This window comes from Palaemon carinicauda, chromosome 16 (assembly GCF_036898095.1).
Source record: "Palaemon carinicauda isolate YSFRI2023 chromosome 16, ASM3689809v2, whole genome shotgun sequence".
NCBI lineage: Eukaryota > Metazoa > Arthropoda > Malacostraca > Decapoda > Palaemonidae > Palaemon > Palaemon carinicauda.
In genome coordinates, this window is record NC_090740.1 from 132,467,219 (window position 1) to 132,484,368 (window position 17,150).

A 17,150-nucleotide genomic window follows, 5' to 3' on the forward strand; every position below is an offset into this window, starting at 1 on the left:
AAAATACTACAAAGGCATGGAGTGAAGTTTGAACTATTTGCAGATGATACAAAATTTTACTTCTCCGTGATATAAACACTACTGACACACTAAACCAAATTCTTGCCAGTGTTAGGGAATGGATGATAATCAAACGACTAAAATCAAATTAAAATAAAACCGACTATGGTGGTTGGATTATATAAGCAACATAATCGTAATAAATTAGCGGAACCTTGAGATCAGCAGATGCCTACTGAAAGTAAAACAGAAGTAATCATTGATTATTGAAATGCTTCCAAAATTTGAATATAGAATACAAACATGCTTTGATAAAACTCAATTAAAAACAATAATGTCTAATGAAATATGAAAGCTTAACAATGATCCAAATTTAATTTCTGTAAGAAAGCTTTAAAAATAAACTAACAGTATGCAAACAGGCACAGAAAAAGAGAAAGAACGTATTCGTATGCTAACTAATAATAATGGCTATTAACAAACTGTATGAAAACTATGATACAGTAGCGGAATCTTCAGATCAGCTGATCTCAACCAAAGGTAAACAAAAAAGTTAAAATGATTCCGAAATTGAAAATGCTTCCGAAATAGAAATGTATATTACAAAATGCTTCAATAGATCATATGATATCTTATGAAACAATAAAATGAAATAATGATATGCAGTAGGAAAATATTGATAAAATAGGACTTGGATGATTGCCGAATCATGACGCGGCATAAATCTACGAAAACTTCCCTACCAGTATACAGTATATAAAAACATTACAAATATGTTTAAATATATGTATATATATATAAAAACACATGGAAAAAAAAACAAAAGAAGTCACAGGCCAGTAAAAACAGCCAAAAGAAAAGTGATCAGAATACACGTGTGCGTGAAAGAGGGGTGGCCGGTTATCCTGGTTACCCTTCCTACCGCTATTTAGCGGAAGGATAGTTCCACCTCGCTTAAAAGTCTTATGGGTTGTTTCAGCTTTACCAAAAGGATAATACCTAATAAATAGTATTAGATTTGTTGGTGAAGAAACAAACTTGCTTTCTTTGCGTTGATGTAGATATAAATTGGTTTAATAAACATTATAGTTTTATAGACTTTCATCATTATACTTAACAACATTGTTTTATATTAATCTATGTTATAATCATTTTACTGTGCCAACAAAGTGGCATTACTTGGATAATATACATTAAATGAAAAAGCACATTCAAGAACTTTTTGGGAGGAATTTATAAGATTTGAAACATTACAGTAGTATTTAGTTACCTTGAAATTTTTATCTCCGGGACTAAATCAGTATGTGATATTCAAATCATTACTTCTTAAATACAACATGCTTTGCACATTATACACAGCATCTTTTTCCCTGTATAAAGAATCAGTGGGTAACAATCTCTTCCTTATAGCCCTCACTTTCCTGAAAACCAAAAATTCTTTTGACACCAATTTAGTTTTCTAACACTTCTAAAAACTAGTTAAAGGAGAAAAGTGAAAAGACAGGCAATTACTGAAACCTTTATTTATTACAGATTATTTACAGCTACTAGCTTGACTGGCCAGCCAGCCCCCCCGGGTACCCTCGACACTCGTTATGTAAGGCAATCATGCCAATATGCTAATAAACATATTAACCCCATCAATTTGTATGGGTGGAAACAGTTCAAGAAAGTAAATACCAACACAAAATAAGTCTACATAAAATGTAACAGAGAAAAAACACTGCTAATGCCCAATTTTAAACCTTAATCAAATTCTCCAGACCAGTCTGTATAGTACCTCGGCACCACATTTTTCAATGCCTTTTTGAGGATGTACTCTCGGATATAATACAGTACATAATTCCACTAACGATAATGATATAAAGCTTTCAAAGACAATTGACATAATGAATTAAAAAATTAAATTGATACAGTTTACACAATATGCACACAAGCACTAGTTGAGGAAGTACATTCAATTCAAATGTCACAAGCTTTATAAAATATGTTTCCCCTGCATATTTCTTTTGTTGCCAAGCAAAAAAAATTAAATTATTTGTACTTCCTCAGTCACATTTGAAGAAAGATTATTAAATGGTAAAAATTGTAAAATGTGTCAATACATAAATAATGCCACTATATATAATTTCCATTTTAAAAAAAACAAGGCAGGCTATTTACAATCTATTTTCCACAAATGAAAACATTGATAGAAAATGTCAACTTATCAATAAGCATGCAGTCTCCATATACAGTATAATCAAATAAATAAAACTTTGCAAAACAGAAGGCAAGCTCAATTTGAGCATATTGGATAAAGGGAGTCTTGAGGGAAATCATGGTTTTGAGAACAATAGAATTAAAAACAATCTGTTTAGCAGGCACAATTAAGACATTTCTTCAACAAACTTTATGCATAGATACTATAGTACCACCTTTAAACTTTGCCTTGTCACTTGCTTAGAAAAAAATGAACCCGACGAATAATAGTGAATTATCGAGCTCAAAATATGATGAAATCAAAATAATAAGAGGACGACCTTGTTTAATAACGGTTCTATTTTTTCTATATTTCCATCGTATTTTGAACTTTGCCAAATTATTTCAGTCTTCAAGTGATCTTTAATCATCATAAAAAAAAGTTTTGATTCAAATTTTATATACAAGTGAATTGTGCATCACTTTCATAGTCTTTGAAATTACATTGACTAGTATAGTAGGTTACAAGTCTACTAAAAAGTCCTAGGATTTCGAATACTTTCCAATTCCTTAACAAATGAAGGCAAAACTCAAATCTGTCTCATTCCTTTTCACGAATCAAGGAAACTTAATACTTTAGTTTTTGGTCTAGAAACCTTTTATTGATCTTGAGGCTTGTAGAGGAGCCGAGCCTAATGATAGCTTTTCTTTATTTTCATTATAGAGATGAGAGGTAGTTTTCCTTTCTATTTTTTATAGAGACAAAATTTCTATATTTCTGCTCCTAAGTTGACGGTTAAGTTCCCCAAGTTAGTAAGAGATTCTTTTAGCATTGTTGGAAAATTGGTAATGTTACTCTATTGGCTGAATATGATTGTGTAACTCTAATCCAGCCAATTACAACTAAAAATAATCCCTTGTTCTCGTTTGCAGTTTAGCTTTTGTAAGAGCCCTGGAGCTTGTGATTCCATTCTTACAATTTCTGATGCACAAAAATATCTATTTTTTTTTAATAAAGTTTGGATGCCTGGTCTTGACTTTAGTGCAACTTTTGACTGTTCAGCATGAGACTGTTGTTTTCAAACATAAACAAATGGGAGTCAATGGATAACTTCTAATTACAGTATTATCGATTTTTCAAATCGTACATTGAAAAAGTTTTTGATGGCAATCCTAGTAACTAATGATACATAATCTATGGCTTGTTGCTTATGCAGCTGATACTCATTTGCATCAATACATCGCCTGAACGTAGACTTGAGCTTGATGAATCTCAATGAATATCACACTAAAATTAGTTAATGGTGAACAATTATGTGGGGATAATGTTCATTAGCAATATTCCTTTTATCTAAATGGAGCTCATTTCAAGTTTTGAGGGATTATTGATTAAAAAATAAAACATTTAAGTGCCATATCCAGTCTGTCTCTTCTTCCATTTCATAAACACTGGTATATTGATGAAGACTTTTAAAAATTTCTGCAGGTCTGCCTATAATGTTAAACAAAAACTTACAGTCCAATAAATTCCTCACTCTGTTAACAGTTATTCAACTTGATTAGCTCGTAAGACAGGATATACAGTAAAATTTTTTCATTATGTAGACTGTCCTTTACATTATGATATGAATTCCAACAATACAAGGCTCAACAATATTACTGTACTGTGAAGCTTCACCCTGGCAGTGACCAAGTTGTGGTATCACTTTCCTAGTCAAATAAGTAGTGAAATTGCTGAAATTAACAAGTTAAAATTTGGTATAACTGCTTCTTGTTTGTTGACCAGGTTGACAAGTCTCATTTTCAAGGTATCTACTACTTATCCCTTTAAAACAAATGTCCTCTTCATTTTTTTATTCTATCTAATATAACTTATTTCCATACTGGTCTACTTTCTCTCTTGGCTCCCTGGACTTATGGCATTCCACTATTCAACTACGGTTGCAGTAGCAATAATTTAATATCATTAAGATCTCAGATAAAAGAAAAAAACAGCACTTAAAACAATATTCTGAGATTTTGTCTGAGCAGCAATATTCCTATGCTCTAAAATTTTGTACAAACCAGTTACAGGACACTGCTCCATGATTTTTTCAATAATCAATAAAGCTTCAAATTAATCTTAATGGGGCTGGTAAAAATTATTTAAAAAACAAACAACAGTGACAAGGCAAAGACAGCATGACTCAAAAATTATTTGGTTTGCTTGGTACCTATCATACTAGGGGAAAGCCTCATCACATCCTTGCAGTGCACAAAAAAACTTTTTATGGCATAATAATTTACTACTGTCCATCTGGGACAAAAAAAAAAAAAAAAAAATTAATAATCATTACAGTAAAATACTTCTTAGGTAAAATATTGGAAAAACTTAAGTATATGAATCTGTACATATAATTACAAAAACACACATATATAAACTCATAGTAGTATACGTAGATAAATACTAAAATGACTAACAGCCATATACTGAAAATTCAGTCAAATTTTCAGCTGACCCACAGAGGAATCACATAACCATCAAGTTATATGAGCTTTGCTTTACTGTACCTACTTTAATCTAAGGGCTCAAACAAGTAAAATGAGAGATGAACTTCATAAACAAAGGTTTGAATACATTTGCTCTCCAGGTAATAATGTTTACAGTACACATTTTACTCAGACTGCTGTTTGTTCTTTAGATATAGTTATGTAATCAGACATGAAACTAACATACATGGTACTGTCAAAACAAGCATTGAAGCTACTACTGCTTCACAAATGAATTAAGTGAAGAATCTTCACCTTATGATAAGCAGTGCTCCATTCAGGACATTAAAAAACAAATATAACAGAAGTTAGATCAATTAAAAGCAGAATAACCTTTGATTTGTTCTTGATCTTTATGGCTTTTTTTGTGGAGCTTGTAATGCTTGGGACTTGAAGAAGACAAAAATAAATTATTTAAGATATTAGATATGGAAACCTAGGCAGAAAACCAAAATGCATCAAAACGTCTTCCTTTTAGTCAAACAGATGACATATAGACCAAGGGAATACTCTCAAGTTTTAGAGAACTTTCTACATGATCTGAAGGTCAAGTTTAACACTTCTTTCTCTTCTAATCTTGATAAAACATCTGATAAAGCAATGCCAATGTAAAGTAAAGGTTATGTTTTCACATCCAATTGGGTCTATGTAAAATCTAATCTTGGGCCTATCAAAACAGATAAAATGAACTGTGATTTGGTCTGTATACAATCATACATGATCAAATACAGTATAGCTGGCTATACTGTGTATGTTTATTTGTGTGCATTTATATCAAATGTATGAAAACAAATTTCATAAGCATTTTGAATCATATCCTAGCTTTTAAAAGTAATGCAGTAGTTAAAAACTGACCACTCAAAGCTTAACAACTTAAACTAAATAACATAACCCATGTAGAAGTTGTAGATACCCGGGGGGGTTAAAGTGGGCTGGATATGGTCTGGGGTGAGACCGTGTACAGGCTTATTGAAACTTACGTTGCAAAATAAATAAACAAAATACTCCATTTGATTGCTCAACTATAAAAAAGGCAAAACAAAAGTAGAAAAAAAAAACTGCGTCCAGATATACGATCGAGACTGATAGGTAAGATTGTGTTTCTTTCACCATCAAAAAAGAAGTCATTATGACCATCACTAGAAATAGAAGACTGCTAACCAAAAATCAGGAAAACACTAATAAAAGATATAATGGATCTGAAAAGTTATGAGTTAAAACAAAATTAAACATAGTTATGCAGAAATAAATTGCACAAAATATGTTGTTGTCATTTGTAATGGAACCTGTAACTAATCAAATTGCTGCAAATTCATGCAAATGAAAAGCAACAATAAACATAGCTGTTCTAATAACATAACTCAATTAAAATAAGAGCAAAAAATATAGGGATGTTATGCAAGCCTTCAACAGTATTCGGCATTAATTACAGTACTGCACCCCAGGCCAAGACAAATGGTTACTTCTGGACCTATAAAAAGAATCACAGTCTGTTCAGGGGCTTAAACTATGTACAGAGGTGCTCGCGCGTGAGGGGGGCAAAATGACCACACACTGACTAGACCACTCGTTCGCACTCCACACACGATTGCAATGCTGGTGGTACATAGTTTAGATTTTCCCTACAGTTTTCAACATGTGTGGATTTGACCCAAGAGTAGCAGCAGCAGCAGTAACCTTTGCTATCGATAATGGTGCACCGCGAGCCACCGTAACCACACTCGCTCAGGGTAGGGGTAAACGGAGGAGGGTTTTAGAAGGGCAAGGCCATCTACCTCAGGGTAACATTGCTACCCATATTATAAGAATAAAAATTAAAGATGGCAATAGTAATAATAATAATGACAGTAATGATACCTATGAAATTCATATAAATACATCAACACAAAGAGGGTCTTTTATCTTATTACAAAGTTACATCAAAATGAATTTTTTTTTTACCAATTTTGATGGCTTATACTTGCTATATCTCAATGACCTTGACAATTTTAAAATCTATCTTGATACCCTAACACTGCCACAATAATGAATGCCAAAAACACCCAAAGCCTGTTTAAATTTGTGTTCTACAATCCTTCCCCTGCTATCTTTCAAAATATTAATTTGGAATCATTTATTCTGCTATTTCATTGTTTACTTGCACTAATGGTATTTACCTTGGGATCTTTCATGTTAGCCCACAATATAAAATATAACCTCATAAGAACATAACATGCAACAAAAGTTTTCCCTAATTCTTCAGTGCAGCATGTCTACATATATTTCATTTATACTATTCTATCTCTAAAACACATATATTTTTTTTTTTCAAAATTAAGACCAGTTCTTCCAAGACAAAGAATCTTGAAAAATAAGATCCAACAAATTACTTTAAGCTGTAAATACATTTCACAAGTCTGGCAGAGGCCAAATAAAATTTAGTCTACAGAAAAATAAAGTTGATAAAATATTTTGCTTTTTGAAATCAATGTACTGTATTCCACAATATGTACAAAAGTGCATCAAAACAAATCTTACTGAAGGATATAATGACAATTCCTACTTTATACTTCAGGAAACTAAGATTGCAAACAAGTACTGTACTGAAAAAAAAGTACAGTACAATTTTAAAACTCTAGTAAGGGTAGCTCAGTGTATCTGCTGAATGAAAAGTCAAAACGGCAGAGATCATTGTAACGAATTTGGAGCTGGAGAGGACTTCCACCACTCATGTTAGGTGGTGAATGAAAGCTTATGTTAAAAACAAATAGTATTATTAAAGACAAGCAAATAGTCATGCAAGAAAAATATGCATATCATTCACACAAATTCATACATTTAATAGTCATTTTCAAAAACTTACACCAGTATATTCAAACCATCTATTGAAAATATTCCAAAATTCTTTAAATTTTCAAGATCATAAAAGTTGGACACAATTCAAGAATTTAGGCATATGGAAGTGCTGGAACCTATGCAATTATTCAGTGCAGCGGTTCATCCAGGGAAAAATTTTATTTTCCTTCAGTTGCTGAATCATAGGAATTGCATCAGAATATGATCAGTGATTTTAAAATATTTTACAGTCTATTCCTTATTCATTACTTTCCATATAGTTTGCTTATTTTCTTATTACCTTTCCTCACTAGGCTATTTTTCCATGTTGGAGCCCTTGGGCTTATAGCATCTTGCTTTTCCAACTAGGGTTGTAGCTCCCACTTCTTGGTTTCTACTGGAACTTGCAGAGCAGTGACTAATACTTTTTGTCTTTACATTTCTTATCATTGGCAAGGAAGGGGGCAAAAACATCTCTTGCCATTTTCTTAAAATGTGTAATCTAGATGTTTTTTAACCCTGAATTCCTAAGAAAAGGTATCCAGTACAGATTAATAGTTTAATTCCCCCCAAAAATGCAACACACTGAGCTTTTGGAACTAAAGGCTGGAAACTATTAACATCCTAGTATTTTTAACTGTAGTGGAAACTTGAAATTTTACAAATACACTAAAACTAAAGGAGCACTGAGTAAAAAACAGACCTCCACCTTGACCTTTGACCTTAACATGTATTAATTGGCGTGAATTTTCATACACTCAAATATGAACCAAGTTTGAAGTCTCTGTGACAAGGATGTCCAAACTTATGGATGATTAGTTGATATGAAAGTTTTTCTCATCCATGACGTTGACCTTTAACCTTCCAAAATTTACTCATTTTAAGCTCTTAACGTAAGTTTAAAATCCCTGCAAGTTTCATTACTTTTCGATTAAATTTGTAGCTGTATAGTTGATGACCGGTATTTCACCTTTTGCTTGACCTTGACCTTTGGCCTTAACATGTAGTAATTGGCGTGGATTTTCATACAATCAAACATGAACCAAGTTTGAAGTCTCTATGACAAGGATGTCCAAACTTATGGATGATTACGTGATATGAACCTTTTTTCTCATCCATGACCTAGATCTTTGACCTTCCAAAATTTACTTATTTCAAGCTCTTTACACAAGTTTAAAATCCCTGCAAGTTTCATTAATTTATGATTAAAATTGTAGCTGTATGGTTGATGACTGGACTTTCACCTTTTGCTTGACCTTATCCATGGACTCAACCTTGACCTTTGACCTTAATGTGTAATATTTGGCGTGGATTTTCATACAATCAAATATGAACAAGTTTGAACTCTGTCACAACAATGTCCAAATTTATGGCTGATTATATGAATTGGACATTTTGCTTAACAATGACCTAGCCCTTTGACCTTTAGCTTCTGAAATTTAATTATTTCCAGCTTTTTACATAATTTTTAATCCCTGCAATTCTCATTAACCTACAATTAAAAGTGTGGTCAGGAAGATATTCACTAACAATCCCACACACAAACAGGAGGTAAAACATAACCTCCTTCCAACTTTGTTGGCAGAGGTAATAACAAAACCTTGTCTAATTTCCTTGGAACCATTAGTAAATAAAACAAGTTTATCCATTGAAAAAGCATAAAGTTGCAAGGTTTTTAGAATTAACCTCTCCTACAATAATAGTCTTCTTTGTGAAGGATTTCAGGTACCAAGAAGTTTCTGGTATGAAGACAGGTTGGATTTAAGGATGGTTAATTTTCGGATATTCCTGCCTCTGAAGAGAGCTATTGTCGACTTCATTTTTTCAATCCAATCTGAAAATGATTCTATGATATTGCCATAATAGCTTATTTTAAGGAGAGGTCACTAGGGTCTGTTAATTCTACACATATACTGCACTGCAGTCCTAAGACACATTCTCCCAATTTGGCTTTATGCGTAGATAAATATATTTAACAAGTCACACTTGACCTGGGTCCTACACACCAACATACAACCTCAATAACACCAGAAAAAAAGTGAAAAAATTTTGAGATAATTTTATCAATTTTAGGGCGTAGATGTGACATTACAAACTACAGCACACTGTATCTACCACATTGTATGAAACTTCCAACCCTTTCAAATGCAAGTTCAACATGAAAAGTTATTAAAATGACCATTTAAAATTATCAAAGCAATTACAGTACAACTTAAACAAGAAGCACTTTAAAAGATTCTACTGCATACGAAACAGAGAACAGTATTGTGAGGTAACATTTCAAGATCCAAGGCAATATGTCAATCACATCTTTGATGTATCCAGTAAAATACAATCAAAGAAAAAATTTAAATTCTCAATTTCATAGTTAAAGAAAAATCCCAATTTGCATGTTGTGGAAAACCAAAAGAAATCAAGGGTTTGATTGAATGGAGACATAAATCCATAATATTTTGATTATATGGTAAAAATCTAATTAATATTCCCTTACTGTGTTCATTAGTAGACAAAGTTACAGATACAGTATAGTACATTGAGATATATAACTTTTTATATTTACAAGAATGATTCTGAAAGGTTTTGATCCAAAATGTAGATCACTGCCATCAATAATATGATAGAAACATAGATCACTGCTCTTATAAAAAGTTTATTACAAGGGGGCTAAAATTAATGACTTTCAAATAAGGCTAAAATCATTAGCATTCTTATGCAGCAGTCATTGCAGTTCTTATACTGTTAAAAACATATCAGAAACTTGGTAATTATCCAAATTAATGATAATTTTGAAAATTATAATTTAAATTGCAAACCATGCATGACAATATGAGATGTGGCACATTATAAGCGTTACAACTTTAAACTGGCTGTCAAACATTGACTCCCTTTCATATCTCCATTACGTATATTTTTCCCTACCTCTTAACTGTAAATGAAACTGTTGAAGTGTAAGATGGCATAGTAATTAACCACAAGTACAACATAGTGTGTGAAGACATTCTGATGTAAGTGAAGAAAAAAGCATAACAATGTTTCCAAAGTCTACTTTTAACATCTTTAGGATACTGAAACAAGAGTAAAAAAAAAAAAAGTGAACCCCATTCAATAACAAATGATTCTTCCATGCTACGTTACAAAGGGAATATATATGCCGACAGTATTAAAGTTATCTACCTTATAATCATCAAACATGAATGCTTCTATAAGGATCAGGTACGTCTATCCAAAAGAAAAAAAATAAGTTGTTAGATAAGGCCTAACTTAGAACTAGCTGTCTATGTGAACCATTCCAAAAGTAGTAATTTAAAACAACAAGCATTGCCTAAATGTCATACTTGTGACTTTAGCAACCCCTGTCCATGTGTGTCTATCTCCTCTAGCTGATAAAATGTACCCCTTCAAGGAATAAGACTAAGCCTACAGCCTGCACTGTCACATTGCTTCCATGACAATCTTAAAAGATTCTCAAGAAACCACCAACCAATCTCATCTTACCGTTTTAATGCAAATCTGGTGCACCCTTTACTGTACTAGCTTGTGCGCACACACGCACACACACACACACACACTCAGTCCCCAGAACACGTACTGTACCTATTCATAGTTGCAGACCCTCTCTTAGAATAATGAAGATGTACAGGTGAGATAACATGTAAGTCATATATAGTACATATCATAGCAGTGACTACGTCTAAGTTCCACATCTGAGTACAAAAATAGCTCATCGATACAAAGGGACACCACTTTTAAAATGTACAGCCTAACTGGTCACTTCAACAAATACCCACAAATACTATTTATAATATTAATCATAATATCTTGAACCTCATGTTTCTTTACTATTTTGTGACTTGCTGACCCCTATCATCCCCAAAAATATCTAATCAGAAATAACAAACAGAATCTTTGGCAGACTCTTCGTACTACACATTGAAGGTTAACCTTGCTTATCATCAAGGACACTTCCATTGGAAATTCTCCCTTTTTTTCAGATGAAAACTGTTAAGTTATTTAAACTGCCATGAAGTAACAGTTTTGAATACAAATCTCTGCTGAAACGAATGTGAACACGTCTTACTGTCCATTTACCCATATACTGTATTCAGACTGCCCAATATCACTAGCTCTTACTCTGCACTTTGCGCTTGATAATCATGAAAATTCACCATTTGTATACAGCTTGGAAACTCTTATAGCGGAAAGTATTAAAATACTTTGATACATCTGCTACCATTTTACCAAAAGATATTGCTCATCAATTCAATATAAATACTGAAAAAACTTTCACATTTCCTTTATCACACTTATGAGATCTCTATACCTTGTGCATGTGCATGGGATGTATGAATGCATTGATATTCTGTAGATATACCTGCTTTTTTGCAATGCACACTCACAAACACACAACATTTCTGCTTGGTGAGCTTAATTAAAAAAAAAATATTACTAAGAAAAATTCACTGCCCATGACTTTCATACTATAAATCAACACTAAATACTAGTAGTATAGTTGATATATTTTCCCTTTAACTATATATAGCTGGTTAAAGCTTAACATCAGTCCTCTATATTAGGCACACACAAATTATTTCCAGTAGCAAACCCTTTACATTAAGCAACCATTTTTAGTGCATATCATACTAAACAATGCTTGGCAAACCACACACCCAACCTAGAATTTAGGCTGCAAACCTTTACACAGTAAACTGTTATGGTGCACAGGATGCATATATATGATTAATTCTTTGTTTTGAAAGCCAGGATATCAAACAGTTCATATATCGACATACACACTTTATGAAAGTTGCGAGGCAGTGCATGATAATCATTCAAAGAAAATTTAGCAGATGCAAACAGTAGAGCCTTATTTTTCTCTGTGAATGGCTAATTCTGCTGCACAGACTCTACCAGTAAGTATGCAGACAAATCAGAATACTATAAAGTCAGAGGCAGTTGTAGTGAATTTATTCATGGATAGGTAATGGTGATTTACACAGGATAAGTCATTATATAAGGAGGAACAAGATCTCGGAAGATTTTCCACTATTTCAATCATACACAATCCTATTTAGAATGAATACTAAAGTATGCCAAAGTTCCTCAATTATTTTCCAAAATGTTATTCACACACTTTCATTGACATACAAAGAAATGCAATAAGGAAAACTCCATTTTCTTTCAACTTCCTTTTGTACAAAATGTAAACACCAGGAGGTTTTTATGTGTTAATTACAATCTATGCCTGATGCATGATATGAAATGTCATCAATAATGTTCACCTTAATTTTAATAGTGGTTATGCACTACACTACCAACAAAACTAATAATGACCACTTGGTTTTACATTTGTTTTCTTCGTGGAAAAAGTACATCACTTGCTGCCTGAGACGAGATACTTCAATGAACAGCGAGGGGGACAGTAACAAACTCTGAATCATTCCTCCGAACACAGATCCGAGATTCATGCAGTGCAGCAGCGTGTGGGGTGAGTCAAAGAAGGCAAAAGGATCGTCGTATTCAACTCCTTTTTTGCGTTACTGCATCCCTCAGTCATTGTTAATTATTACTCAACAACCAAACGAATACACAATTACTGTATTTTCAATTTATTCCACCAAAGCTCAAGAGCTTAAACTTGCAATTTCAATCAGCTTGCTAGAGTAAAATTTAACATTGAATATAATCTAGTTGCATAAAACACCTGTTAAACAATATACAGTAGATGTACGACTGGTAACTTCAATTTGTAATAAATACTATATTTCATTAAACTGTAGAGTGCAAATAAAACTGTGGGTTGGTGATATGATTCCAGAGGCTGCCCCACACACATAATGCTACGATATATAAAGGGAGGGAATTTAATCGCAGTTGTCTTGAAATATAAGTCGGACAAACCCTGGGTCCCCCTCTAACGGAGAGGCGCAGAACGGACAGGCTGCATGGAACCCATTTGTTCCATGGGGAATAGGCACAGCAGCCCAGTACCTGTAGCACAAAGATTCAGTTAAAATATAAATGGCACAAAATCCAACATCTAGGGTTTATAAAAATAATATTACAAGGCATACTATAATGTAATTTTTGGAATAAAAATGAACAAAGATACAGTAAGCAATAAGAAAAACAAAAATTTATAACAGAGTACAGTTAACCCTTTGAATTCAATAACACATTCTACATCTGGGGATTTCTAATACCTTCATCCCAATAAGTCGTACTGTATGTAATTTCCGTTATTTTTCCTCTTTATTACTGGCATGTATATATGGAAATTTAATTTATGTCAATGGAAGGGAATTTTATTCAGCCATACAATAGAAAATACTGTATTCACATGCATTGTTTGAATAGCCTTTTTTGCTACAATGAGGTTAGATAAGATTAACCCCAATATTACTTGGTGTTTAATTGACAAATTTATGAGTGGGGTTGGGATTGAAATGGTAAAGCTAAAACTAAATCAAATATAACATGTATTCATAGAACCAATACAAAATGTATTTTTAAATATAATTATGTGTTTCTTAAGATACAAACTCTGATTTTACTGATGCCTTATTTCTACCCTTGAATGCCCGAGTAGATAAATCATTGGCCTCACTACAGCACAACATTTCACTTTACAGAAGAAATTCTGGCCAAAGGGGACCCAATTAAAGAATTCAGTATAAACCTATGCTTTAGCATTGATTGAAATAAACTGCATATTATAACATCTTAATACTTTTGACTTCAGTGTAGCATTTTCAAACTCCAATGAGTCCCATAACACAAAAAGGTTTTCTGCTTCAAGGAATTCATTATAAGGAAACGAGGGAAATAACATTAGAAAAATGTCATAACTATTCACTGCTATTAACAAACTTGGAAAACAATAAACCATACAGTACTGTAATATGAATGTAGGATCTACTCATCAGATGCTTCTGGTTTCTAACCTTGTAAGAAATAAAATCTGACAAAGTAACTCTCAAACTTGAAAATTTAAGGTATATATCCTTCAGATAAGAGTAGTTTTAATTAATTTTTCTATCCTAAAATCATTTGCACTTGAAGCTTATCTAAGCAAATATTCAAGAGAATACAGTAGGTGTGGCATCATCTATCAAAAGGCAGCAAAAAGTATAATAGTCCAAATAGAGAGGCATTACTGTCATGGCACAGTTCTTCATTTTGCTCAGTCTGGAGGATGATCTTACTGGAATTAGTAAGGACTAGCAAGGTCAAGTGCCTTAGTTGGATAGGCACTGCACATCACAAGGAACTGGATATCCATCGATACATCAAAACAATGACTCCTCTATAGATTTAGTCAGCTTAGGAAAAGAGAAAATGACAGAACGGACTCACAGTCCTGCGTGTGGCGGGGTGCTAAGAAGCTCCCTAAATACTAAAGAAAAATTGAGAATTGGTATTTGGAATGTTAGAACCATGAATCTGATTGGTAAGTTACAGCAAGTGAAGAATGAATTTATGAAATAATAGGATATCTTGACCCTAAGTGAAATATGTTGTAAGGGGATTGGTATGGAAATATCAGACCAAGGGAATATATACAGCATATCTATTCAGGAAGATCAGATGGAGTTGGAAGAGAAGGGGAAGGAATGATGATGATACCAAGAGCAGAAAAGGTAGTAACAGAGTGGCGAGCTGTAAATAGTAGATTTTTACTAGCAAAGTTTATATCAAAGCAGTGCAATACGAGTGTTACAGCTTGCTATGTATAAAAACATGATTCCTCTGAAGAAAGGAAAGATAAATACTATGAAGAACTGCAAAGTGTAATAGATGAGATCCCAGAGAGGGATATGAAAATTGTGATTGGTGACCTCAATGCTAAAGTTGGAAGGAATAATCAAGGTATAGAAAATGTGACGGGTGATGAGGGTCTTAGCAAAGTTGCAAATGAAAATGGAACACATTTTATAAGGTTTTGTTCAACAAACAATCTTGTTATTAGAGGTACTCTTTTTCCAGCACAAGGACATTAACAAATATACATGGACTTCACCATGTGGCAATTACAAAAATCAAATAAGAACACATGTCCACTAATAAAGAGAAAAGGAGGCCTCTGAGAAATGTAAGAAGCTAGAGGGGCAAACGCTGCTCATTGTCACTCTGAAATTAAAACAAAGCACCAAAATGCAATGTAGATAGAATACAGTACCCAAGTTTGATACATCTTAGTTTCTAGAAGATGAACACTGAGAAACTTTTGCAACTGAAAGTGTCTTAAGAGACTTTAAGAGATGAAGAGCAGACACTTAAAGAATGGTGTGATATTAAGAACATGTATCAGTCAGTTGGTAGTGAAGTTGGGACATAGTTACAAGGAGAAAGCCATGGATACAAATGATACTTGAGAAAAGGAAACAAAGAAACTGATTATTGAAAGTTTTTGAGGAATTAATGAAAATTACAAGCTAGAGTATGGTAAGTATTCCAGTACTGACAGTGAGGTCAAAAGAAAAGCCAGGAATGACTAGAGAGAATATTTAGATAGGAGAGCAGATGAGGATGACAAAGCTATGAATTAAGGAAGTGGATATGGTGTAAGCATTGCTCATAGAATTGGGGCAAAGAAGAATAAGCATATACCCATCAAAATGAGAGATGGGTCTATTTTAACAACAGAAGATGAAGAAAGGCAACATTGGATGGAACACTTTAGTGAGGTCTCGAACAAGAAATATGAAGGGAATAATTTGATTGACACACCTGAAGCTTAGAAAGACCTTGGCATGCTCATGAATGAATTCAATGTGTTTGAATTCGAAGCTACCATTAAAAAACTCAAGGGATGGAAGGCCCCAGGGCACCAACCACCCGTTGAGGTACTACCGCTAGAGAGTTATTGGGTCCTTTGACTGGCCAGACAGTACTACATTGGATACTTCTCTCTGGTTATGGCTCACTTTCCATCTGCCTACACATACACCTAATAGTCTGGCCTATACTTTACATATTCTCCTCTGTCCTCATAAACCTAACACTACTAAGATTACAAAAACCATTCTTCCTCGCTCACAGGGGTTAACTACTGCAATGTAATTGTTCAGTGACTACTTTCCTCTTGGTAAGGGTAGAAGAGACTCTCTAGCTACAGTAAGCAGCTCTTCTAGGAGGACACTCAAAAATCAAACCATTGTTCTCTGGTCTTGGATAGTGCCATAGCCTCTGTACCATGGTCTTTCACTGTCTTGGGGTAGAGTTCTCTTGCTCAAGGGTACACTCGGGCACACTATTTTATCTTATTTCTCTACCTTTTTTTTTTTAAGTTATTTAAATTTCGTTATTGTTCTTAAAATATTCTATATTAATTGTTAATTACTTTTCTTGTAGTATCCTTATTTCCTTTCCTCACTTGGCTATTTTCCCTGCTGGAGCCCTCAGGCTTATAGCATTCTCCTTTTCCAACTAGGGTTGTAGCTTAACAAGTAATAATAATAGTAATAATATGATGGAATAACTGCTGTGATGATATTGCCTGAAAATGAAGCGACTACTGTACCAGAATACTTACAAGATTATTTTGTAATATGTGGCGTGAAGAGGCAAAACCTGATGAATGGGAGCTGGGAGTGTTGGTGAAAATGGCAAAAAAAGATCTGACCAAT

General features: G+C 33.4%; 1 protein-coding gene across 1 annotated transcript in view; it reads right to left on the minus strand.

The window, feature by feature from the left end:
• Positions 1–1,942: 1,942 nt before the first annotated feature.
• LOC137655571 (protein pellino-like) overlaps positions 1,943–17,150 on the minus strand; it is a 40,935-nt gene continuing 25,727 nt past the window's right edge. Inside the window, exon 8 of the mRNA XM_068389472.1 lies at positions 1,943–13,512. Within this exon, the coding sequence (XP_068245573.1) occupies positions 13,386–13,512 (127 nt within the window). The 3' untranslated portion in view covers positions 1,943–13,385. The remainder of the gene's footprint in view (positions 13,513–17,150) is intronic.